Raw genomic sequence first — 27,827 nt, 5'->3', positions numbered from 1 at the left:
TTCCTATTATTTATCATAGTGCCATAGACCTTGTAAGTTCACTATTCATTCTGTTTTCTTTCTTACTTATTCTTATATTAGTACCTTATCTGTGTCTGGTTATTCTCATACATCTGTTGTAGCAACATGCTATAGTTCGCGAATACCAGCATGAATTAAGTTATGTATTTTCTAGAATACTTTAGTCAATACACTTTAGGTATTTATCTTACCTTTGATTTAGTTTGGTTACATCTCTGTTACTTAGTCTGTTAGTAATTTTTTTCTGACTTATTTTGGATTACTTAGTTCAGATAGGTTCATATTACCGGATGAGGGTGTATGTAGACCTAATTTATTTATTTTGTTCAGTATTAGTTACCATTGGATCCAATAATTTAGTTTATTTAGTATTAGTAAGAATTGGTCCATAAATTTGCCTGATCGTTCTTCTTTGGATATACTCCTATATAAATCTGGTGTCCATTGATAGTCCGATTCTGGATAAGTGTCCGATTCTTCATTTATTTTGTGTATTTAGTTGGATAGGTTCGTATTACCGGATGTGGGTGTACGTAGACCTGATCTGTTATGTGGTTTAGTATTGGTGTGAATTGGTCCATAAATTTGCCTGGTCGTTCTTCTTTGGATATGCCTTTTATGAATCTGGTGTCCACTGATAGTTCGACTTTGGATTAAGTGTCCGATTCCACATTTATTTTGGTTATTGAGTTTTGGATTCCTTTGGTATGTTTATTATTGGTATTATTTGACATTAGTGAGAATTGTTCCATAAATCTTCCTGATTGTTCTTCTCTGGATATACTATTATGAATCTGGTGTCCATTGTTAGTTCAGTTTTGGATAAAGTGTTAAATTCTTTACCTATTTTAGTTACTGATTTTTTTTATTCACTTTGGTACATTTACTTTTGATATGGTTCGAATTGGCTCACACCTTTTCCTGGTTGTTCCGTTCTTGGATATACCCTTTATAAATCTGATGTCCATGGATAGTTCAATTTTGGTTTTAGTGCCCAATTCGACACTCAGTTATTATTATGAACTTAAGTACAATATTTAGTTTTGTTTTGACTTTTGAGCAATATATGTTAATATTTGGTAGCAGAGAGTAACATAGTAACATTTTAGTATGAGTTTGAGTCATGTATTGATTTATTTTTCCTTGACCATTAGTTTATATTTAGAAGTAATCTTGCGAATCAACGTGGATTGTTAGACTATTGTAAATTTAGTTGTTAATATTTTGAAGTTTAAAAAAAAAAAAATTTTTTTTGGTTAAAAAATTTTTTTCCCGAGTAGGAGGGGATTGTAACGGTCCACCCGTTATATTATCATTTTTAGCGCTGTAATTATTTTTAAAAAAATAATTATTTTCTCTTGACCTCCCATTTAAATTCTTTAATTTATCGTAAAGGACTTCTCATGTGACGTCACACTGTACGGAACATAGTTGTTGAACCGTTCCTTGTCGTTTAATTCGTGTTCCGTGAGAGTTTGACGTTTTCCTCGCTGACTGTGGGAGGAATGAGAGGCACTTGGCCGGTGGCTGCGAGGTTGACAGGTTGGTGTTGGTGGTTAGTACCGTAAATGGCGGTTAATTTCTTCGAAATTAATTTTTATTTCAACTAAGTTTGGAAGTATAGTAAAAAGTTACCACCACTTGTTTCCTGGAGTACGGGTTTCCTGGAGTAAGGATGGGAGTACCATCAGTGGAAGAGGAATAAAAAATTAACCGGTAAATCGTTTTTTCTACTAATGTTTTTTAGTTAACCTTGAATATATGAAATAGTTGGTTCATTGTTAAATGTTCTTAGCCAGTCCCTTAGGTGAAGGATGTAGATTATTTCGATCTTTATATTATCTTTATATCGATCTTTATATTAATGGGGTTTTTGGTTTTACATAACCAAACATTTTTGAAGTCCTCAAATTAATATTGGAAATAATTACCATTTCTCTGTACGTTTTAAACCGATTGAACATCCAATATATCTATAAATTTTCATGTCCAATATATCTATAAATTGTCATGTAACTATCTTTGTCTGGTTCAATACCATTTCATTAAGGTATATAAAATGTATGTAGATGGCTATTACTATCTTAATCTCATGTTATTTCAGATAAGTCATATTTTATATTCCTATTTCAAATGCAATGCCATTATTTGTTCATGTTTTCAAACTCAAAATAGTTCAAGGTTACCTGAGATTAGTTTTTGTTCCATTTTTAATGGTTGTTTTTTTTATGTTATTGCTTCTAAAAAGTTTTCCTCGATTATGTCTTCTTCTCTTTACTTTTGTTTACCGGTTTATATGAGAAATCAAACGAAGTATATGTTTTTAGCCATTTGGAAGAAAACTAACCCTCATGTGATGTCGTACCCACCTTGACTACCTAGGGAAGCCACCTTGACCTTATTGCAGCTACCGCCAAGTCAAACTGGGAGTATGTTTTGGGAACAAGCTTTTTGGGGGACATTCCAGCTCCTTTTCGTCCTGCCACCTGGGCCTACGGGGGGGGGGCATGGAGGTGCATCATAGTGATGCTCACTTTCTAGGATGCAACCGCAACCTCGTTTGGGAACATTTAGTGAGGAGTTTTAGTAACTATTGGTTTTTTTTATATTTCAGACTATCTGTTAAATACACTATGTTTTTTTTCCAGATTTAGGTTACCTCTGTTTTTTTTTGACATATGTATTTGTATATTAGATTATTTGGTTCCCAAACTTTGTATCTACGGTAACTTCTTGTGCACAGGAATAAGCCTAGAGAAAATTAGGTTTTTAATACTTTATTATTGCTTTGATATTGGTTTATGTAATTCGGGTAAATTTATTTTGTAACATTACTTGCTTGTTTCCCAAATATTGTATTTATTCGCTTTATTTCGTTTGTTCGGTTACTTCGTCGTTACTTTATTTCATTGCATTTGCTCGGTTAATTTAGGTCATTTTGTCGGTATTTTTCTTAACTTCACTTCTATAACGTTTATTCATTTGTATATTTAATTTTGCTTTATTCAGTATTGTATTTTCTCTTAGTGAGGCTTGGGCCTATTTATTTGTATTATTTTCATCTTCGTCGGTTTCCTTTAGTTGTACGTAGCAGGCGTACTATAACCATTTGGTAGAAGACTTATGTAATTTTGTACCCTATATGTTAGTAAGAGGTACTTATATTTAAGTTTGTAACAGATAACATTATTGTTGTTATCTTTAAAATATATATATCTTCTTGTATAACTTATGTCATTTTAGAGTCACAGCATAATATGAACTTGCTTAACTCAGAGATTGTTAAAAATCTGGTAGTTATTTTTAATAAATATGTTTATTTATTTTGTATATCATTTATTTTTATTATTCCTTTATGTTCATTATTACAGGTTTGATATATTTAATATCTGACAGCAGTATAAGATACCTGGGAGAATGGTCGAAGATCATTTTCATGGCGCCCATGATTGGTTAGATTTATTTATCTTGTTCGTCTTTAGAAATTATTCATCTTCATTCCTCTTCTGTACATTATTCTTATTTTATTATTTCATATTTTAGTCATTATTACTATCTACATAGAGCTACTGTTCTTCGACAGGCATGCAAACGAGCCGTATCCATCCTTGAGTGTCAAGTTGCTCTCTTGCATCTATAGCTAGCCAACTCTATTCAGTTTGCCTCTGTCTCTTCCCACGTCTACTTATTATCCCTTCTAATTCCCCTTTCTTCAGTACTACTGCAAAGTAGTATTTTTTATTTTTCCTACTTCGGCTCAACCGCTGAAGCCCCTTCATTTTTATTTTCATAAGAGGCCCCAACTAGTTACCTTAGTCTTTTCTTTTCTTCTTTTTTTTCCTTACTTCTGTTGGAGTATATCTTTCTTTTTACTTTCACTCCAACAGAAGTTTTCTTATTTTTGTTACAGGGGGTCCGGGGCCCCCCCCCCGAAAAAAATTGAAATTTAAAGGCAAAATAACGCATTTTGGGACATTTTCCAGCGCTCAACTGTCTCTTGATATTGTAATGGTTTTAGTACCTCTCATGATGAAAACAAGAAACTATGTCCTAAAATTGCGTTTTATTAATTAAAATAAACTATTTGACAAAACTCCGTTAATTACGAAACCATTTTCTACAACCGTGATATTCCATTACTTAAGATTACAATAATAGTAAATAAAATCGTTGTTGATATTATTTTGTGAAACATCATGCAGCTCGTAATTCCCAAACTCAACAATTCTTTTATAGTTTTATGACTATTTTGGCTGAGAATGATTGATTTGGAGTGAAGTGAAAATTCGGCTTCGTTACTCGGCGACGGCTCACCTGTGAATGTGCCCGCAGGCTTTGAGCCATAATCGGTCATTGCTGTCGATTTATGGGCAAAAACAGGACAGTTAGGAAGGGGCTAAAATTAGTAAAAGGTGTACAGAGTAAGACTGCAAAATAAATGATAATTTCTGTATTGAATATAGGATAATAACAAATATATACAACATCGAAATATAACTGTTCAGAGCATACAAATCACATATCCAAACAAATAACTTACTCACTAAATTAGCTTTGTTAAAGTAAATATAACTTAAAACTTCTTCTTTCTTGCACGTGCATTGGAAAAATCATCAACAACTGCACTGAAATCGAGTTTTGTTTTCAGTTCATGTTCTATGGCTAAAACAGCCAGGCTGACGAGTCGTTCTTGAGTCACTGTTGAACGCAGATAGTTTTTTACTCTTTTCAAGGTCGAAAACGATCTCTCAGCAGAACAGTTTGTAGCAGGAGTTGTCAAAAACATTTTCAAACCAATAGCCACGTTGGGAAACAAGTCCTGTAGATTTTTTTCTATCAAAAATCTGTACAAGTTTGATAGTGAAAAGTCTTTTTCGGCTTCTTTGTAGTTTCCTCGGATCAGAAGTCCTTTCAGATGGATGCACTCGCATATAAACTCTGACTCTTCAATGTCTTCAATATAGATTTTCTGCAAAGACGTCGCGTTAGCAGTAATTTCTTCGGTAGTTAGAGTCTTTAATTTTGTTAGAAATGAAAACTTTGCAACGAAGTCTGTGTACACAGAGATCCTTTTGTCTAACTGAAACTGAAGTGTTTCCACGATGATGTCATAACTTTGTTGAAGACAATTTCCCCTAATGTCATCATCCTCATCATAAGTTCTTTCTTCATCTTCTTCTGAAGATTCATCAAAGAACCTCTTTCTTTTCGCCTTTCTTTTTGGGCGATCAAAATCTTGCTGCACCTGCGGCTGCGTCTCTTGTGGAAGTTCTGGCTCATCGTTCTGTCTCATTTCACCTTGCGCAATTTGCAGTTTTTTTTCGCCCTCTTTCTTATAGTGGGTAAACATGTCTTTCATGTTCATCACATACTCTGTGAGTGAGTTGTACAGGATTACAACGCTGTCCACGGTCATATTTTCAGCCTGGATCTTTTCACTGACTGAATTAAATTTTTGAAGTACATCTCCCCAAAGGGCTGCCATGAAACATGTTTCTTACCTCACAAGTTACAATTTCAAAATGTTACTCCGCTCAAAACAAATTACAAAAACGTTAAACCTAAACAGTTAGACAGACTGCAGTACGTGGAGTTGAGACCAGACAACCGAATGACAATGGCGCGTGGCGGTGATGGAGTTGGTGGGGGGAGGGAAGCGGCAAGGCGACAAGACGCCTGCCATCAGCCAATGCTAGCAACTACTACGATCCCACAACTAAATTTCCCGTGCGTAGCGTACGATACAGACTGCCGCCTCGCCCCTTCGACTCACTTGGATAGAGTGGCGTAGCGTAGTGTACTGCGACACATTACACCGCGCAGAGTGTCGCGTTATAAATAAATAATAAACAATAAAATAGTTTTTTAATATTTAATGCTCAGGTTCACTGGTCTTGATAATCGATAATAAAGCTTTATAATCAATCAAAAATAATTACACTTTTTTTTTCTCAAATCCGCCGCCCCAAAATTTTGCCGCCCTGGGCCGCGGCCCAGTTGGCCCGTGCCTTAATCCGGCCCTGTATACATCCTTTACTGTATGTTTCTGGTTGATTTTCCTCCAGGGTATATGTTAATGGTAACCGTTCCCCAGTTTCATTCGTTATTCCTAGCCCATATATTCCTCTATTTGGTATGTTGCCGTATGGTGCCTACTTTGGCATTAAAGTCTCCCATGATTAACGAAAATTTTACTTTTAATATTAACAATATTAAAAATAAAACTTTATCAGAACTAATATTCTGGTTACACCATTCGTGGTTTCTAAAAATTTGCAAGCCAACGAATCGCCGGAGCAAAGAAGGCTGAGGGAGATCTATCAAGTTGCATCTCACTACTCGCCTGTCCAGCACGGTAAAATTTCAATTAAAATTAGTTCCCAATACTCAGAATAGGAGTAGAAATAATAAAAAAAAAAATAAATAATCATTTCGTTGTGAATCGAAACAAGAGCAGTCTTACTTTAGTTAATTCAGAGAGTGCCGAAAGTGCTCTAACTAGTTTCAACTCTTGTTAGAGTTTCTTCAGAGAGCACATATTTAATTATCTCTGAACTACTAAAATTTCAGTCGTCAGCCTCGATCCACAAACGAAAATTATCATGACATGGATGCCGTGGCGGCATCTGCCATAGACTAACCAAAATTTTTATTTTTAATATAAACAATATTAAAAATAAAACTTTACCAGAACTAATCATCTGGTTACACCTTTCGTGACTTCTAAAAATATGCAAGCCAACGAACGGCCGGAGCAAAGAAGGCCGAAGGAGATCTTTCAAGTTGCATCTCATTACTTGCCTGTCCAGCACGGACAAATGTCCGCATAGGCGTAAGCAGGGGGGGTTTGGGGGTTATAACCCCCCCCCATTGGGATGTATTTTGAGCTCTATACGCTTAACACCATAGCCCTCAGAGACCTTACAGTAGTTGTAACCCCCCCCTTAGGATCATCCTGGTTACGCCTATGAATGTCCGGCATTATTGTAATTAGCAGCTTATGTATAAAGTACCGACAAAAACAATCATTACAACATGAATAAAACGCATAAGTCAGAAGAATATTATTATTTTACTTTTACAAATTAACACTTTGTCATATAACTTTAATATTTTATTTGGGACTAAGCCACAAGATTAGCTTATTCCCCACTAGAATAGCAAATTGATATGACAAACTAAATTATTATTAAATATTAGGTTAAAAAAAACAATAAAAATAAAAAAAACCATAGATTAGTCATTTATTTTTCTTTATTGCACTATCTACTTTCACTGTAATTCAATATAATTTTTGGAGCTTAGTTGTCGACACTAACATCGATATCAAACAACTGATAGCAGATGCAATATTAATTGCAAAATATGTACCGTAAAATGGGGTGTAGTTGACCGCTGGGGTGAATTTGACTGAAAAGTTCGAAAATGATTCCAACATGCTAATTTTTTTTGGTTATTAATGTTAGTAAATTTTATGCTCATTCTGTTCATTGTAAATGTATTACTCCATTAAAATGTTACATTTTTTAAGCCGTACCTTGCATTTGTTAGAGGAGTCAATTTTATTTCTTTAATGTGTAGGGGGGATCAGTAGAAGTTTAAGTTCAAGTTTTTGGAGTCGCCACCCTTGTCCCCGGCCGCCATCTTAAAAATGGTATGCAAAGGGGTTTCGCGCTATATCTCGTAAACTACCAACCCTACGGAAAATCAAATTAAACATAAAATGTAGCAAATTAAATTGTCTACAATTTCATTTCTATTACTTTTTTCGTCAAGTGACCAACAAAAAAGATATAAACAAAAATATGTAAAAAGTTTTTAACAAGATTCCTTTTGGAGGTTACAGTCAAACCCGCTTATTGGAATAGCCTTCATGCCAAGCAAAAATATTCCTAAAACTGGAATATTCTAATAACCGATCACTCGTGGATACTAGAAACGTTTCGGGTCCTCAAATTTATATTTCTTAAACCGGGATATTTCTTTAACAGGTATTCTAATAAGCGGATTCGACTGTATAACTTTTTTTCAGTTCATTTTAAAATAAAATCACATATAGCAATTTTGTAGAGGGTTTTTTAGCGAACAATTTCCACTATAAATTTGTTTAATTCTATTAATTTATATAGGTGTTACAGCGCTCCAAACTTGACCAGATTCTCGAATGCTCATAGGGATACAATAAAAACAAAAGTTAGGCTTACTTTTCTATTTATATATATTTTTTATTCATACAATTTATTATGATTTTAACATTCCCATGCTACTATTAATCTGTTTTTGACCTTTCTCCCCACTATAAAACTTATAACCCGAAGCATATATAGAAACGGCCCAAGAAGTTGTTTGAGGGCAAATTCGCTATTTCAGAAGAAGAATGACGCAACCGCATATTTCAAAATTCTTAAGAAGAGCAAAAAACGAATTTTTGTTTTCAAAATCATAAAGTATGATCAGAATTAGCCATTCACCACACCGTGGTCAGGATCTCGAGATATAAGCGTTTTTTGGGGTGTGCCGCTTGTTTATAAAGTAACATAACTTTTTTCCTATTGTATATTTTGACTTAAAATTTTCCAAAAAACTTCATGAATTATATTTTATTGTTGTGTTGGTTAAAATTATAAACTAAAAAGTTTCTCACTCAACTTTTTTAAGTAAACATGAAACTAACGAAATATGATGACAAAATGTTTAAAAACTAACAACTCCCTTCTTAATATGTTTAAATATTTAGGACAAATCACATTGTTATCTACATACTTCAGAGATTAAACAGTAAAATTTTCAAAAGGAAATGTTTAGAGCGACCAAAGATACAGCGAGATAAAATAGCGGGATAAGATGGTCAAAAATGCCCCCGCACCGATCAGCCCCGCTACTTATGTTTTCGATAAAGGATATAAAATTATGCCCTAATGTAAATTTTTAGCTTCCCAGAGTTTCTAAAACGTCTTAAATCGAGAAAAGAAGAATTTTTAGGTTTTATTTTTTTGTAAGCGCAATTTTACTTTAAAAAATCTGAAAAAATTCAAGAGGTTGTATCTTTTGAATACAAAACAACCTAATTTTTTTCAAATTTTTGTAATAAAAAATGAGCCCAGGAAAAATTTTTGAAATTTTCAAAAAAATTTTAGGTTGTGATAATATCATTTGGTCAACTTTTAAATAGTATTTTTTTGAAAATTCCACACCTGTAATTTTGAACCAATCAAAATACGTTATTTTGACAGATCACCATGGCAACGGAGGTATTTTATCGGAAATTTTTTGCTCGTGGGTTACCCAACAGCGAAATATAGTGGAAATTTTTTGACGTTTACAATAACAGAACATTTTTGACAGACTGGTTTTTATTTGTTTACATAATTTAAAATAAAACGCCAAAAAATAATTTTCTATCACTTGTAGTTACTCAAAACTTATGTAAAATTGAAGAATATACTATTTTCTATCTTGAAATGGTATTCCCATGCAACTACAATGAGTAGAAATTACGAATTTGAAAGCCTAAATAATTGCTGACAAAGCTATGGCGCGCTATTAATCTGTTCATGCAGCTTTGGATTTTCAAATGCAAATTTGGTGTGGAATTTTCTTACCGAATACCACGCGAAGTCAAATTAATATTCGGAAATTTTTTTTTTGATCATGAATATTTTTAGAAAATTTCCCTCGTCTGCGACTCGGGAAATTTTCAAAATATTCATGATCTCAAAAAAATTTCCGGAATTAATTTGACCTCTAGTGGTATTACTAGTGAGTACTTTTGCCGTTATTTTAAATGCCAAAGGCAGAATTTTTAATATCTGAGCGCAAAAACCAAAAAAAAAATCGAAAAAACCGTTTTTGGCTGTCTCGAGATGCATCTCGTGACAGCCAATTTTAGGATTTAGAATCCTGACTATAACAACTGAAAAAGAACTAAAATTGTGAATTTTGTCATAAAATTTGGTATGTGGGGTTATAATAATATTTGGAACAACTTTTCCAAATAACTTTTATCGATATCTGTAACGCGAAGCAAATCGAATCGCATATCGAAAATTCACCCCGTTTGTGGATTCGCTGTAGGCCGCGTTTAAAATTTAGTTCAGTTGACTATTTTAAAAATTGTGAACCATCTCCCTGTATAACTGTGCAAAATTTCAAATCTGTATATATTTTTATAGCCGAAACATAGGAGTGCCTTTATCTTAAATGCGACACACTGTATCTTATCAATTTGATAATTTATTGCAACTAATATAGTCGTATTTTTTATAGATTCAAAATATACAATCAAAGTACTGACTAATTCACTAATTGTATCATAAAAAGTTCAAATTTATTGCATTTAAGTATTGAACCAATTATTAATATTAATAATTAATGTGTATTAATAATGTGTATATTATAATTATGTGTAATAATATTATAATATTATAATATACAGAGTGAGTTTTATGTATGGAAACCCTCAATTATCTCCTAAATGGCTTGCACGATTTTTATGGATTGTGGTGGGTTGGGGTTTTCTAATGTGGCCGATATTATAGTAATACTTACATTGTTGTCAGATCTTCCGTTTTTCTGAAAAACTAATTAACTTTGTTATTTCAAATGGAACACCCTGTATATTTTTTGCGTTTTGAAGTCCTTAAGAGATACTGATTATTTTACATGTTTTATTCCCTATACTTAAAGGCCATAATTTCGGAGTTATTGCTACATTTATTTAAAAAAACTTTTTAAACAAATTATAAAAATCAATTTTTTCTGCCTGCGTTGACATTATTTTACGTTCTTTGGACCATTGGGAACAAAAAAGTTCTCTTGTAATTTTTCTCTAAAGTTAATCGTTTTAGAGTTATGAATAATTTAAAACTGAAAAGAAATCGAATAATTACGATTTTCAAAGTTAATAAACACAAATCAAAAATATTATTTTTGAAACTGCCAAGTATAGAAATTCAAGCTAAAGCCTTATTTTATCAGTTACCAATAAGTAATTTGAGCTTGTTTCATTCTAAAATATTGTTTTTTAGTTGTTAATGCAGCCCGATGGCCCGTCCTCTCATATGCACTTCATTAACATTTATTAAAAAGCAATGTTTTAGAATAAAACGTGCCAAAAAATTTTATAGCGAGCCCCTGGAAAAAGGGTTTGGGTACTCCGCAGTTTCAAAAATAATGTTTTTTATTTTTGTTTTTGAACCTTGAAAATCGTCATTATTCGATTTCTTTTCAGTTTTAAATTATTTATAACTCTAAAACGATTAACTTTAGAGAAAAATTACAAGAGAACTTTTGTGTTCCCAATAGTCCCAATGGTCCAAAGAACGTATAATAATGTCTACACAGGCCGAAAAAATTGATTTTTATAATTTGTTTAAAAAGTTTTTTTAAATAAATGTAGCAATAACTCCGAAATTATGGCCTTTAGGTAGAGGGAATAAAACAAGGAAAATAATCAGTATTTCTTAAGGACTTCAAAACGCAAAAAATATACAGGGTGTTCCATTTGAAATAACAAAGTTAATTAAATTTTCAGAAAAACGGAAGATCTGACAACAATGTAAGTATTACTATAATATCGGCCACATTAGAAAACCCCAACCCACCACAATCCATAAAAATCGTGCAAGCCATTTCGGAGATAATTGAGGGTTTCCATACATAAAACTCACTCTGTATATTATATTATATTATATTATTACACATAATTATATACACATTATTAATACACATTAATTATTAATATTAATAATTGATTCAATACTTCAATGCAATCAATTTGAACTTTTTATGATAAAATTAGTGAATTAGTCAGTACTTTGATTGTATATTTTGAATCTATAAAAAATACGACTATATTAGTTGCAATAAATTATCAAATTAATAAGATACAGTGTGTCGCATTTAAGATGAAGACACCCCTATGTTTCGGCTATAAAAATATATACAGCTTTGAAATTTTGCACAGTCATACAGGGTGATGGTTCACAATTTTTAAAATAGTCAACTGAACTTTAAATTTTAAACGCGGCCTACTGCGAATCCACAAACGGGGTGAATTTTCGATATGCGATTCGATTTGCTTCGCGTTACAGATATCGATAAAAGTTATTTGGAAAAGTTGTTCCAAATATTATTATAACCCCACATACCAAATTTTATGACAAAATTCACAATTTTAGCTATTTTTCAGTTTATATAGTCAGGATCCTAAATCCTAAAATTGGCTGTCCCGAGATGCATCTCGAGACAGCCAAAAACGGTTTTTTCGATTTTTTTGATCTTTCCGCTCAGATATTAAAAATTCTGCCTCTGCCATTTAAAAGAACGGCAAAAAGTACTCAAAAACTACTATTAAAAACTTGGCCAAATCATATTATCATAACCTAAAATTTTTTTGAAAATTTCAAAAAATTTTCCTGGGCTTATTTTCCATTAGAAAAATCTGAAAAAAATTAGGTTGTTTTATATTCGAAAGATACAACCTATTGAATTTTTTCAGATTTTTTAAAGTAAAATTGCCCTCAAAAAAAATAAAACCTAAAAATTTTTCTTTTTTCGATTTAAGACGTTTTAGGACCTCTGGGAAGCTAAAAATTTGCATGAGGGCATAATTTGATATCATTTATCGAAAACATATTTAGCCGCTATAGCCTTTGAAAAATTATCAAAATTGATTTTCGGCATTTTTTATAAAATTTGATTTTTGAACATGTTTCACCAAATCTAGATAAAAATAAACTTCATATTCGGATTCAGCGACTTCGAAAACATAAAAATAGACCAAAATTGGTCATTCACCTTAAATTTGATTTTCGTGGTCGGCATAAAGATTGCTGCCGCTCGACTAATAGATAGAAAAGTCGCTATGATGTTATTTTATTGTGAAATGAACGGAAAAAAAGTTATAACCTCCAAAAGGAAACTTCTTACAAAATTTTCTCATATTTTTATTTATAACTTTTTGTTGGTCACTTGACGATAAAAAGTAATAGATATAAAATTGTAGAAAATTTAATTTGCTACATTTTACGTGTAATTAAATTTTCTGTAGGATTGCTAGTTTAGAAGATACAGCGCGAAAACCCTTTGCACCACTTTTTCCAATATGGCGGCCGGGGGACAAGGGTGGCGACCCCAAAAACTTGAACTTAAGCTTTTACTGAACCCCCCTACACATTAAAAAAAATAAAATTGACTCCTCTAAGAAATGTAACGTAAATGTAACATTTTAATGGACTATATGTTGAACATATTTTATATAAAAATTAAGAGTTTTTTTCTTGTATATACCAAAAAGGCGGCTTCGAAATTATTAACTTAATTTGTAAGAAAATGAATATTCTTAAACTTTATTATAAAAATCATTATACTAAAAATATTATTGGCAACTGTTGGTAATATTTCAACGAATCATTAACTGTAGATAAAAATGCTAGTTACTAATTTTGAATGAATTTTTAAGTTTCGTTACAATCTTCTTATGCACTTTTCGCTTAAAATTGGGGCGAAGTTGACCGCCGGGGTGAAGATGTCTATCAGGTCAAAAAACTTTCAGGACCTACATTCAATCGACGCTGCTTTGTTGTTTCGTAGTTTGAAACGCGGACGGGAGCTGATGCGTAAAATATTTTTAAAGATAATTACCTACTTATCGACAATAAACTTGTAAAATGCCGAGTAGTCAATTGAAATGTTACATTTAGTGTGCATTTCTTAGAGGAGTCAATTTTATTTTTTTAATGTGTAGGGGGGTTCATTAGAAGCTTACGTTCAAGTTTTTGGGGTTGAGGCCCTTGTCCCCGGCCGCCATCTTGGAAAAAGGGGTGCAAAGGGCTTTCGCGCTGTATCTCCTAAACTAGCTACCCTACAGAAAATTTAATTTCACATAAAATGAAGATAATTAAATTTTCTACAATTTTATATTTATTACTTTTTATCGTAAAGTGACCAACAAAAAAGTTATAAACAAAAATAAGAGAAAATTTTGTAAGAAATTTCTTTTTGGAGGGTATAACTTTTTTTACGTTCATTTCACAATAAAAAAACATCATAGCGATTTTGTAGAGGATTTTTCAATAAACAATTTTCACTGTAAAGTTGTTTAATTTTATTTATTGTCTAGGTTTTACAGCGCTCCACACTTGACCAGATTCTCGAATTCTCGTAGAAAAATAATGCTTTTCTATCTATATATTAGACGAGCGGCATTAACCGTTATGCCAACCACGAAAATCAAATTTAAGGTGAATGATCAATTTTGGTCTATTTTTATGTTTTAGAGGTCGCTGAATCCGAATATGAAGTTTATTTTTATCTAGAGTTGGTGGAACATGTTAAAAAAATAAATTTTATACAAAAATGCCAAAAATCAATTTTGATGATTTTTCAAATTTACCTCGCTGTATCTTTGGTCGCTGTAAATATTTCCTTTTAAAAATTTTACTGTGTCATCTTTGAAGTACGTAGATAACAATGAAATTTGTCCAAAATGTTTAAACACACTAAAAAAGGAGTTGTTAATTTATTAACATTTTGTCATCATATTTCGTTAGTTTCATATTTACTTAAAAAAGTTGAGTGACAAACTTTTTAGTTTATAATTTTAACCAACACAACAATAAAATATAGTTCATGAAGAAGTTTTTTGGAAAATTTTAAGTCAAAATATATAATATAAAAAAAGTTATGTTACTTCATATACAAGCGGCACATCCCAAAAAACGCTTATATCTCGAGATCCTGACCACGGTGTGGTGAATGGCTAATCTTTATCATACTTTATGATTTTGATATCAAAAATCGTTTTTTTGCTCTGCTTAAGAATTTTGAATTTTGCGGTTGCGTCATTCTTCTTCTGAAGCGGCGAATTTGTCCTCAAACAACTTCTTCGGCCTTTTCTATATATGCTTAGAGTTATAAGTTTTATAGTGGGAAGAAAGGTCAAAAACAGATTAATAATAGCATAGGAATGTTAAAATCATAATAAATTGCATGAATAAAAAATATATATAGATAGAAAAGTAAGCCTAACTTTTGTTTTTATTGTATCCCTATGAGCATTCGAAAATCTGGTCAAGGTTGGAGCGCTGTAAAACCTATATAAATAAATAGAATTAAACAACTTTATAGTGGAAATTGTTCGCTGAAAAATCCTCTACAAAATTGCTATAATGTTATTTTATTTTAAAATGAACTGAAAAAAAGGCATAACATCCAAAAGAAAACTTGTTAAAAAAAATTTACATATTTTTGGTTATATCTTTTTTGTTGGTCACTTGACGATAAAAAGTAATAGAAACAAAATTGTGTAAAATTTAATTTGCTACATTTTATGTTTCATTAGATTTTTCGTTGGGTTGGTAGTTTACGAGATATAGCGCGAAACCCCTTTGCACCCAATTTCCAAGATGGCGACCGGGGGACAAGGAAGGCGACCCCAAAAACTTGAATTTAAGCTTCTACTGATCCCCCCTACACATTAAAGAAATAAAATTGACTCCTCTAAGAAATGCAAGGTACGGCCTAAAAAATGTAACATTTTAATGGACTAGAGGGTGTATAAGCATTAAAATACGAAGACCATGAACTTGCAGTTATTCAAAGTAATATTGCTGAGGAAACAGAATACTTTCACATTAATAATATAGAAGCAAATTCATGGGTTGTAATGGAATATCAAAATAAGAAGAATATTAAACATTTTGTAGGACAAATTTCAGCTACCTATTAAAGATGATGAAACTAATGTTAATTTCCTAAATCTCTCAAAATTGGGAAAATTTATATGGCCTGATATTCTTGACGAAGACAATGTTCCTGTAAGTAACATAAAAAAGTATTAAATGCGCCAAAAATTTGCCAAAGAGGCGAACTGTGTTTTGTTTTGGACTTGTCTGCATATAATTTTAAAGAAGTAACTTTCTTTATGTAATAAAAAGTTGATCAAAATGTTTATTATAATTTAAAATCATTTTACTGTGTTTATTTTCACTCCAGTTAACTAAAAATCATTTTTATTAAGTAAAACCATAGACAGTCAACTTCACTCCGTTCGGGGTGAAGTTGACCAAAGAAGCAATTTATTTTTTCTAAGTGTGGTTTTTTAAAACACCCGTTGTTGATGATACATTTTATTTTGTTATCTAGAAAATATCTTTAGTTGAAGTTGAAAAACGGTCAACTACACCCCATTTTACGGTATAGGTACCTACCTATTGCATTCCAACAATGATTATCAGTTTTTCAAATTCATTTAGAATAGATATAACACCTATTGTAAGCATATCTTTGATGTTCACATCATAGAGATGTTTACATTGTTTGCTGCACGTTTAGACTTATAGGTATTGGATTTTTGGAAATCATAAATGTCGTTTAGATAATCCACAAAAACATTACCTGACTGCCTGATTAACTTCTGTAACAAAGATTTAGACTTTAGGTACAAATAAAAATAGGGTCCAACGGCCCCTTTACGTGACAAAATTCTTTCGACGCAATAATTTCAAAGATAATAATGAATATTTTAAATAGCTCATGACTATGTTGAAGGAAACATACTTCTAAACAAATTCAGTGATGCATAAAATTCAATACAATTTTTTTATCAGTTTATGATAATATAATTGGGATCTCGGGCCCATTGGACCCACCTTGGCCGGATAAGGGTTAAACGTAAAAAATATTTTTGTTATCTTTCGCTATATTTTTGATAGCTAGAAAGTAATATTCTTCATTATATATTTTAAAATCTTTATTTTTTTTTACTTTTTTTGCTGTACTTGGGCTTAGATGAGTTCAATATCCTTTAAATTACAGCCTAATTCTTTCCCACACTTCTTTTGCAACACATATTATATTTAAGGACAAGTTTTTTTTTAATAACTTAGGCTATTTTTAACTTATTTATTTATATAATTTGTAGGTGTTGTCACTCGTGAAGCATTAAAACGTCTTCTCTTTGGAACATACTTTGATCAGGATTCTGATGAAGACAAACGCTATGAAGAAGTTATCGACGCAGAAGCATTAAGAGAACTATCAGTCAATTGTCTAATTGAATACAATGCCACACATAAAAGTAAAATGGACATTGTGCTTTTCGACTATGCTTTAGAACATTTGTCAAAAATTTGTCGAATTCTCTCAATGAAATGTGGGAGTGCATTACTGGTAAGATTTGCATTATTTTCTATATTATTTTTTATGGGAATAAGTCAAAAGAGCCGAAGTCAAGATAGCCAGTATCGCCCATCGACAAAATAGCTGCGTAGTGTGTTAAATAGATCATAAAAAAACTATAAATATTCAAGTAGAGTACGGTTATGCGTATCTGAATACACAATTTTATTAAATTGTATTTGTTATTGTTTTTCTTTATGACTCTTCTAATCTTTGTCTATAAAATTGTTAAATTTTTCATGGCAATAAAGTACTTACTTACTTACTTAAGCCGTCCTCTTGTACCTTACGGTGTCGAGGTAAGTGGAGAAATCAGACGTCTCTATGCCTTTCGGTCAGTAGCTAGTCTTTCTGCTTCTCTCCACCCAATATTCCTTTTTACGCAAGCCTTTCCAATACCTACGTTCCACGTTCTTGCTGGCCTGCCTCTTCTTCGTTTGTTGTCGGATGCCGCTTTCCATACCCTCTTTACAGTTCTACCTTCACCCATTCTCAGTTTCTCAGTCAGTTTTTTTCTAAAAATTATATTTTCGGAGTTATTTAAAAAAACATCTAACTTCGCTGTTCATTTGTTTAATAAAAAATGAAGCACCCACTTCTCGAGTAGAACTTTTTGATATGTTGTTTATTAAACATTTCTTAATGAAATTACAAAAAGTTTTATCTTGTTTGATTTTTTCCGAAGTGAAAATCTAAATGCAATACCCTAAATGGGAAATAAGCCACAATTTTATTAAAAAATGATTTCTATTAACGTTTCGACGCCCAAATCGGGGGCCGTTGTCAAAATACAAAATACGACTAACATAAACAAAAATGTTGTTGCTTAGTAAAAAAATTCTTCTAATAATGTATTTAATTTGACTCATTTATATCGGCAATTCAGATACAAATGATACATTTTAAAGTAGAAGACTTTAAAATGATATTGCAAATGATATTTATTAAATACATTATTAGAAGAATTTTTTACTAAGCAACAACATTTTTGTTTATGTTAGTAGTATTTTGTATTTTGACAACGGCCCCCGATTTGGGCGTCGAAACGTTACTAAAAATCATTTTTTAATAATATTGTGGCTTATTTCCCATTATAAATATTAGAATTGTAAAAATGCCACAAGAAAATAGCTTCAGAACAACATGTAAATCAAAAATGCATAACCAGTTTCAATTTCGTTGCAACACGAAACTACAGCCGCATCATATTCTAGTTCAATCAGAGAGTGCTGCAAGACCCTCTACCGGTTTCAAAACTTATTAGTCTCTCATCAAGAGGCACATATGCTACTCTCTCTGACTCAACCAGGACAAACTCCGGCGTGCAGTCACGATTTGCAACGAACGAAATGGCATGGATGCCCTAGCGGCAACTGCTAGCAAGAGACTACGTTTTCAATCTAATAGCACACAAAACAACATTTACAAATGTTGCTCTACATCCTACCAGATTGAAAACAATGGAACCTTCTCTGGTTACACCTCCAAGGCTTCTAAAATTTACAAACCATAACGGATGCTGAGACTAAAAAATTCTTACGAATTTTAAAATATAATTATTTAACCCATTCGTTGCCGATCGAAGAGAATGGAAGATGTGGAGGATGGAAGGATAGAGGACGGCTGGGAGCCAGTTTGTTGAACGACACCTAACTGAAGTAACCGTACTACTCGCTGGCGCGTGAACAGCGCCTAACTGAAGTAACCACATCAAGTGCTGGCGCGTGATCGGCAGCGAATAGGTTAAGCACAAACTCCGAACACAGTAATCCTCGTCTATGTCTCTACATCGATAGCTTAGAGCACACTTATTGTATGTCCATTTTTTTTCTATTATTGAGTTATGCACTGTACCTTGATGACCTATGACCTCCTAACAGTATATCATCCTGCACAGATATTGCACGTCCTAAATAGTCTAAAGGCGAGTTCTCACTTGTCAGTTTCGCTGACGCAGTCTAACTGATTCAGCGATACTGAATAAATAATGAACATGAGAACACATTTTCATTTTAAATGATCAGTACATTCATACTTTCAGCAAAAATACTTTTTGTCAGCGAAACTGACAAGTGAGAACCCGCCTTAAGATCTGACTATAGGTCGATTTGTACCCATCTGGTTGCCGGATGAAACATTGTTTTTATTAAATTTTATACATAGATACAGTTGAGTCCGCGAGTCTTTACCCGTGCGTCATTAACACCTGGCGAGATAAAACACATACTTTGTATCTAACATCATTCTCTTCCACGCATGAAACTCATGATATGACTTGCTGACGTTTGTTATTAAGTAAAAACACATGTTATTTTTATGAACCATCTAGAGTCAGTGCATTGAAAACAGAGAGGTACAAAAAAGACGATTAGGTATGTTTTCATATTTTAAGCACAATTTGTTTGACGTTTCTGCTTTGTTTAATTTTGTGTCTGTCAGTCAATTTTTTGCGGTTTTTGTGGAATTTTTGCGTTTTGAAGTTTCTTTATATTACACAAACAGTTGTTTTCACAACTAATTTTATATTGGGCTTTGAAATTTTAAGGTAAATAATTATATTTTGGCAATTAATATTTAACACATACAAAGCTAACGTCATTCACACGGTAAAGAAATGACTGTGTTTAGATTTCCGTCAAAGTGAATAAAATAACAAAAATAAAATTTATGTTATTGAATTTTTTTATAAATTGTTTATTTAGTTATTAATCAATAATAATAAAATAATTTATTAAGCTATATATTTGATAACGTCAAATTTTATAATAAAACCCGTAATCGGAACAGTAGCCACTTTCTGTCAGTTGTTGTTGCGTGAATTAGATTTCCGACTTATTTCGTATGCTTTAAATGATGACGCATGGGTAAAGACTCGCGGACTCAACTGTAGATATTTCTAGCATGGGTTTCCTATCAAAATCGTGTCATAGCTATGCTTAAGAGGGGGCCGTAGGGGTTGAAATCAATATTCTAAGCACATTTTTTTGAACGTACGGTAGAATTATTTTATTTTTATATTAAATAGGCATATTTAGTACAATTCATACATTATTCAAGAAAAAACTCAAGGAAAAATATTGAAAAATAAGCCAACGGTGGCAAATTTTTGAAGACACCTCAAAATATAATGAATTTTGCGGTGGACATCAGAACTCATCATTGGATCATGGTGAACAAAAAATTCAAAAATATTTTATTAGCTTATGAGTTTCTCGAGGTAATTCGGTCGAGTTTTTTAGTTTTATCGAATTTTGACTATTTGATATCACTCAGAAATCAAAACAACGAATTTTTTTGCGAAAAGGGTGAAAATAAACATATTTAATATTGTTAAACAAAAAATAAGCATAAAACAAAAATATCTCGATAACGTTACCTCAAGGAATATCTAAAGAAAATATATGGAAAATTCCAGGTGGGTCGGTCAAGGAGTTTTTGAGTTACAATGTCTAAAGTCTTTGAAAAAAGCAGTTTTTAGGAAAAAGCTTTTAAAGTATTGTCTGCTTTTATCTTCAATTTTATTTTTGTCTGTCAAATCGTTAAATGATGCACACCGGAATATCTTTTTGAATCGCGAAGTAATTTATAAAAGAAAATGAGAACAGCTGTTGACCGTTGTTCACTACGTTCAAGCGTGCTGGCGTGAACCTGCTGCAAAGCGAGTCGAAGGTAGGAATATTCAAAACTATCTCATTACCTCCCTACCTTCGACTCGCTTTGCGGCAAGTTCGCGCCATCGCTCTTGAGCGTACTGAGAAACGGTCAACAGCTGTTCTCATTTTTGTTTGTAAATTACTCCGCCATTCAAGAACATATTTCCAGTATGGATCACTTTACGATTTGACAGACAAAAAAATATTGAAAATAGAAGTTGTCAATACTTTAAACGCGTTTTTCTCAAAACTGTTCTTTTTAAAGGCTGTATACATTGTAATACAAATCTACTGGACCAACTTACCTGAAATTTTTTATATATTTTCTTTGGATATTCCTTGAGGTAACACTATCGAGATATTTCTTGTTTTATGCTTATTTTTTGATTAACAATAATTAAAAAACATGTTGATTTTTACCCTTTTTTGCAAAAAAAATTCGTTGTTTTGACTTCTGAGTGATATCAAAAAGTCAAAATTCAATAAAACTAAAAAAATCGATAGCGTTACCTCTAAAGTACCAGTTTCATGACTTTTGATCACCGTAAAATTAAATGTTTTTTGAGGTGTCTTTAAAAATTTGCCACCGTTGGCTTACTTTTTAAGATTTTTCCTTGAATTTTTTCTTGAATATTCCATGAATTGTACTGAATATGCCTGTTTAATTTAAAAATAAAATAATTCTACCAAACTTTCAAAAGAAAAATGTGCTTGAAATATTGATTTTAACCCCTACTTTTATGCATAGCTATAACACGACTTTGATACGCAACCCATGCTAGAAATATTTGTCTATGTATGAAATTTAATAAAAACACTGTTTCATCCGGCAAGCAGATGGGTACAGATCGATCTATATTCGGATCCCGTACTAAAAGCTTTTGGTGTGGTATAAACGGCATTTTAAATCTGTGAATTAAGCTCAAAAATGTATTATGAACGAAACAATTGTTGCAAGTCCATATTCAATATATGTACTTTTAGCAATCAAAAGAGTAAGGGCAGAATATTGTATGCCCAGGACGTGCAATAATTGTGCACAAAATAATTGTCACTATCAACACGCATACCACATAATTACGAGCACGTCCACGTCAAGAAAACTCTAAAGGACTTAAAAAGTATCCAAAGTATTATTACTTTCCGGACGAAAATAACGAAAAAGAGTAGTCTTAAGTTTTTCTGTAAGACTTTGAGCATAAGTTTTCAAGTTATTATAGATTTGGCACTGGCTGGACGTGGCAATTCAGGAGCGTATGTGGGGACAGATAAAAGAACAGGTTGTAAGGTAGGGATGGCGGTTGTTGACAAAACACCGGTTTTCGGTTATACCGTTTCTTTAACCTACGTTTAACCTACCGGTTATAATCGGTCAAAAAACCGGTTGTTCCAAAAACCGGTTTTCGGTTTTTTAGTCACAGCAAATACCCAATAGGTTACATTTACATTGCGCTTCAGTTTGCGATAATTCGAATGGATATCAGTCCAATATCAGTATAGCAATCAGTCATCAGTGTTGTGAAATCGGTTTCAGTCAGCGTAAGATTTCTATTTCTCATTTTCGCGCGGTGGGCAAAAAATTTTCACATTTTTCTCTGAATTCAGTATTTTTTCCATTTGCCGATTTTTACCGGTTATTATTTTAAAAAGAAAAAACCGGTTATAACCGTGACAAAAAACAACCCGAAAAACCGATTATTGCAGAAGAAAAAAACCGGTTTTAGGTTATAACCGGTAGGTTTTTCCCATCCCTATTGTAAGGCTCCTAGCTACAGATGCAAATATAATTGTTAAAGCAAAGAAATACATCGCGTCTTTTCCTGAAGTTAAAGTCACTATATTGTAGAAAAGACTATTGTACAAGAAGCTTTGTACGATTTAAATGTCTCCACTTTGTACAGACTCTATGAAAAATTTTGCCATGAGAGTAATTAACCCAAGTTTACCTGTATACAGATCTCTTCTCAGTAGCTACGAACCTTCATTAAGTTTTTATAAAGCAAAAAAGGATCAGTGTTCTCTCTGAAATAGTTATAAAAATGCTACAGACAAGTCCGCCTTAGAAAATGACTATCAAGCTTCTAAAAAGAGAGAAACTGACTATCTTAAGATTAAGGGTGAAGATAAGAAACGGTCAATAGATGAAAAAATGTGACATTCCAATCTGTTTCATTTAACTTGCAGGTTGTTTTATCTGTGTCTTATGTATGTTGGATATGCTCAAATCTACTACAGATGCAAACTTTCTGTATACAACTTTGCAATATTTGATTATTGTAATAGTGACGAACATTGTTACATCTGGGACGAAACAAACGGAGGAAAAAGAGCGAATCAAATTCTATTCTTTTTGTTGAAATATACCTATTTCAAAACTTCCTAGTACTGTCAAACAAGTAAGCACATATTCCGATAGTTGCGGGGTCAGAATCGCAACAAAAATATGACAGCCGCCATGTTATATATGGTAAATACGATACAACATCTAGATACAATTGATTTCAAATTCATGGAAAGTAGCCACTCGTATATAAAAGCAGATTTAATTCATGATACTATTGAGAGGGCCAGAAAATATAATACAAATCAGTTTATTATACATGAGAATCGGCTATCCTTATCAAAATGGCGAGAATCAAACCGGGGCCATACAAAACAAATGTTCTATTTAGGCTAGGCTGTGAGGACATTTCTGACTTACAACCTCTGACCACTCTCATGATTATAAATACAAAGTTGAACGTGAACAATGAAACTGTTAAGTGAATTAAATTTCAGTGGCTTAGTTTTGAAAAAAAAAGTAAGCTATTTGTCATACAGTAGAAATATAGCTTGTATACATGACGAAGATTCCTACTATTTGGATGTGTCAACCACACAAGGGGTACAAAAAAATCACCTACCTGAGAAAAAGTGTCATTGAAAAAAAAAATAATACAAGCAACTGCCAATATCCATGGCCAAAAAAAAGATGTATTATACTTGTGTAATGTTGGAGTTATAACCAAAGACTACAAAGGCGCGATTATCTACCGACCAAAATCAATTTCCAAGACAGAGTGCAAATAGAAAGCGAATCTGAAAGTGATATAGACTGTTGCCGTTCTTTATTGAATATTCATGTTATTCGTATTAACAATTATAAAATACATTGATGTTCTTCTATTTATTATTTTTATTTGCATAAAACGTCCAGCCATTAAATCAAATCATGATATACACTTAGTGTAAGTCCATACTTTTATTGCCAACTATTGTATGTCCATACTTTAAGAAAAAAGTGGTCCTCTTTAATTTTTTGAGAGGAAAGATATTGATTTTTATCACTCATTTCAATGACCATTTAATGACGTATCATAAAAAATACGTAAAGTTTAATATTGAATGTAACGCTGCTGTGCAACAAGAGCTTAAACAGTTAAAATCGATTTTCTCAAAAAGTACATTTACGGACACACAATAAGTGTGCTAAGCCATCGATATTTTCTAATCTTTCTAAAATGCCGAATATTGTCTATACCTTCAAAATTTCCAACAACAGATTCATATTACTTCATCATAATGTCATTATTCCTGGTTGCAACAACAAATCTTAAGCTCCAGCTTAGCCCAGCTCAGCTTATAGATAGGACTAATCTATTTTAGCACATCTTAACTGATAAGTTTAAGCTAAAATCCATGAGGCAATTCATTATGGAATGCTGAAAATTCATCTGAGACTCAATGGTGCAACGCCTATGTCCGTAAGCTGAGCTTAAAGCAAGCCTAATATCTTGGTGCAACCAGGCATAAGACAATTATTTATACTGTTATTGTTACAGTGCAAAATACCAAGAAAATTTAAGATCACAATTTATTTTCATTTAAATTTCGGTAAAAAGACATTTAAATGGATTGTATCATTCCGTATGAATACGGGAATTACTGTAGTGTTGTATGCAAAAATATGCAAAAAGTTTATTAGTTATACAGCGTGTCTACTTAGTTGGAAACATATGGGAAACTTTTTTATTATTAATTTTACGAAAAAACGTTATTTTTCATAAAAAGTTCTGCATCCTCTAGAACCTATGATTCAATCATCGGATATCAAATTTTATCAATATTATACGAGGTATGTCAAAAAATGTGAACGAGTAAAGTACCTTTATTTCTCTCAATATCAAAAATTCTTATTATAAAAAGTTGTTTGGAATTAAAAACTAAGATCAAATATGCAATTACATGCTTCTAATTGAAAAAAGAATATTTTTCTCAAGTTTATGGGTACGTAACTTCGTTTTTATTTATTACACATATGATAACTCTTTTATTATTACTTTTACAAAAAAACGTATTCCTTATAAAAAACTCTGTATGTCCTAGGACCCAAGATACAATCATTAGATATCACATTTTGTTAATTTTACACGAGGTATGTCAAAAAATATGAATTTCACTCAGGAGTAAAGTACCTTTATTTTTCACAATACTGAAAATTGTTATTACAAAAAGTTGTTTAGAATTAAAAACTATGTTTCAATTTGCAATTACATCCTTTTAATTAAAATATTGTGAAATATAAAGGTACTATACTCATGAGCGAAATTCATATTTCTTGGCACACCTCGTATAAAATTAATAAGAGTTAATATATCATGGTTGTATCTTAGATTTTAGACCATGCAGACCCTTTTATGAAGAATAACTTTTTTTCGTAAAATGAATAATAAAAAAGAGTTATCATATTTGTAATAAAGAAAAACGATGTTGGGTAGGTATTCATAAATTTGAGAAAAATTTGTAAAATATTTTTTTTATTAGAAGCATGTAGTTACATATTTCATCTTAGTTATTAATTCCAAATAACTTTTCATAATAATAATTTTCGATATTCAGAGAAATAAAGGTACTTTACATTTGAACGAAATTCATATTTTTTGACATACCTCGTATAATATTAATAAAATGTAATATCTGATGATTGAATCTTAGGTCTTAGAGCATGCAGAACTTTTTATGAAGAATAACTTTTTTTCGTAAAATTAATAATTAAAAAGTTTCCCATATGTTTCCAACTTAAGTAGACACGCTGTAGATATGCAAATAGAATATGCATATAAGTTCGAGGTCGAATTTTTCTCAAAACTACCATTATACGGTCAATGTGACGTACAATATCTATAGGGCCATACAACAAGCTCTATAATTTTTGCGTAAAAGGAGTTTCTTTTATTTAGAAAATTTAATATACAAACTGCTGTTAGTGACAAAATATTCTGTCGAAAGTTTTTTTTCAACATTCTTATAATTACTAGTTTTGATGGGAAATAAGCCACAACTTTACAAAAAAAAATGATTTTTTTAACGTTTCGACGTCCAAATCGGATGCCGTTGTCAAAATACAAAAAATATTAATGAATTAAACAAAAATGTTGTTGCTTAGTAAAAAATTCTTCCAATAATTTATTTAATCTGACTCATTTATGTCGGTAATTCAGACATATATCATATATATACATTTTAAAATAGAATACTTTAAAATAATATTGCCAATATTTATAAATTGCGTTCCTGGGATGACTTTCCTGAAAGATAGTTCATTTAATTACATGAAATCAACTCCAACTCAAGAATATCCGTCACAAAAAAATCATAACATATGATCTATCTTTAAAAAACAACCACATGCAACGGTGACAGTAAAATTCTAGCGTTAGAGATTCCATAGTAAATCACGAGGGAAAAAAACTCGTGATACTATCCCGACATCGTGAGTATTAGGTTTTACTTTTGTTTACTCTCAAAATTAATACCAAATTCTGACCTTAATATGTACAGCTGGTTCCAAAAAAAAACTGATACGACTCTTAAAGCGTATTTTGTAGAAAATTGAGCAGTGTATTTTGAAGGATAAATATTTATTATTTACATGCTGTCACTGTCACTGCCAAATCTTAAAACTTGTCAAATAACTTATTCTGTTCAACCTCAAAAAATGGCTGTTTGTTTATTTTATTATTTGTCTGTCATAATAAATATAATATTATAATGTCAAACCAATCATACACTGCTCAAAATAATCAAATCTTACAAATGCCCGATTTCACCAACGATACCTAAACAGTTGCCTTATTAAGTAATTCTTATCGATAGGAACTTCCAAGTCAATACTTAAGAACAATAGTGTTTCACAACTAAAAGAACTGCCTATCTAGGAAATTCTTTCCTAGGTATTAATTCGGGTACGTTTGAACTATTTTTGATAAATAAAAAGAATAAGATGACATTACCTTACTTTTACGATTATTTGTCATAATAATAATTAATTGTTTGTTTGCCAAGTTGGTTTTATTCAGTTTTGTACAGTTATAGTTTATTTATTTAGTATGTAGTTAGTTCCCAGCAAACAGACCGACGTGTTAATTACGTGAAATTTTGGGTACATTTGTCACCAATATACGTAAATTGTTTACGTGAATTTCACGTGAAAATTTGGTTGGAATGTCACATTGAAAATACGTCTTTAAATTACGTGAATAACTCGTCTTCAATAGACGTGTTATTTACCTTAAATAGCAATAAAATGTTTCGGGAAATTCACGTTGCAAATACGTGTTGATTAACGTATTTTTAGGGAATGTATATATTAGTATTCACGTGAAAGATACGTCCTCGGTTCACGTAAATAATTCGACCTTAATTAACAGATGAATCACGTAATTATTATCCTCCTATTTTGATATACACTCTGGGCCAAAATTAACGGGCCACCTTAAAAATGGGTAATTTTTCATGTCTTATATCTCCTAAACCTGTTGTCCGATTTAAGTGATTTTTTTAATATGTTATAGCCTTGTTCCTTGACAATATCGTTATAATAATATTGTTGTTAAAGAGGTACATTTTCATTGTATACCGGGTGTACGAATCAAACTGTGTTTTTTTCTTAAAGTTTGCATCACCCTGTGGAATATTCTAGTATTTTTGGAA

At 31.8% G+C, this 27,827-nt stretch overlaps 1 protein-coding gene across 1 annotated transcript in view; it reads left to right on the top strand.

The window, feature by feature from the left end:
* Window positions 1-27,827, top strand: part of LOC126885102 (dynein axonemal heavy chain 12) — a 660,248-nt gene that overhangs the window by 371,026 nt on the left and 261,395 nt on the right. The window contains exon 20 of the mRNA XM_050651529.1: window positions 16,946-17,193. Coding sequence (XP_050507486.1) covers window positions 16,946-17,193 — 248 coding nt within the window. The remainder of the gene's footprint in view (window positions 1-16,945; window positions 17,194-27,827) is intronic.

The sequence above is a fragment of the Diabrotica virgifera genome, chromosome 5 (genome assembly GCF_917563875.1).
Source record: "Diabrotica virgifera virgifera chromosome 5, PGI_DIABVI_V3a".
NCBI lineage: Eukaryota > Metazoa > Arthropoda > Insecta > Coleoptera > Chrysomelidae > Diabrotica > Diabrotica virgifera.
Note: the sequence above shows the minus strand (reverse complement) of the source record. Positions and strands in the feature narration are given on the sequence as shown.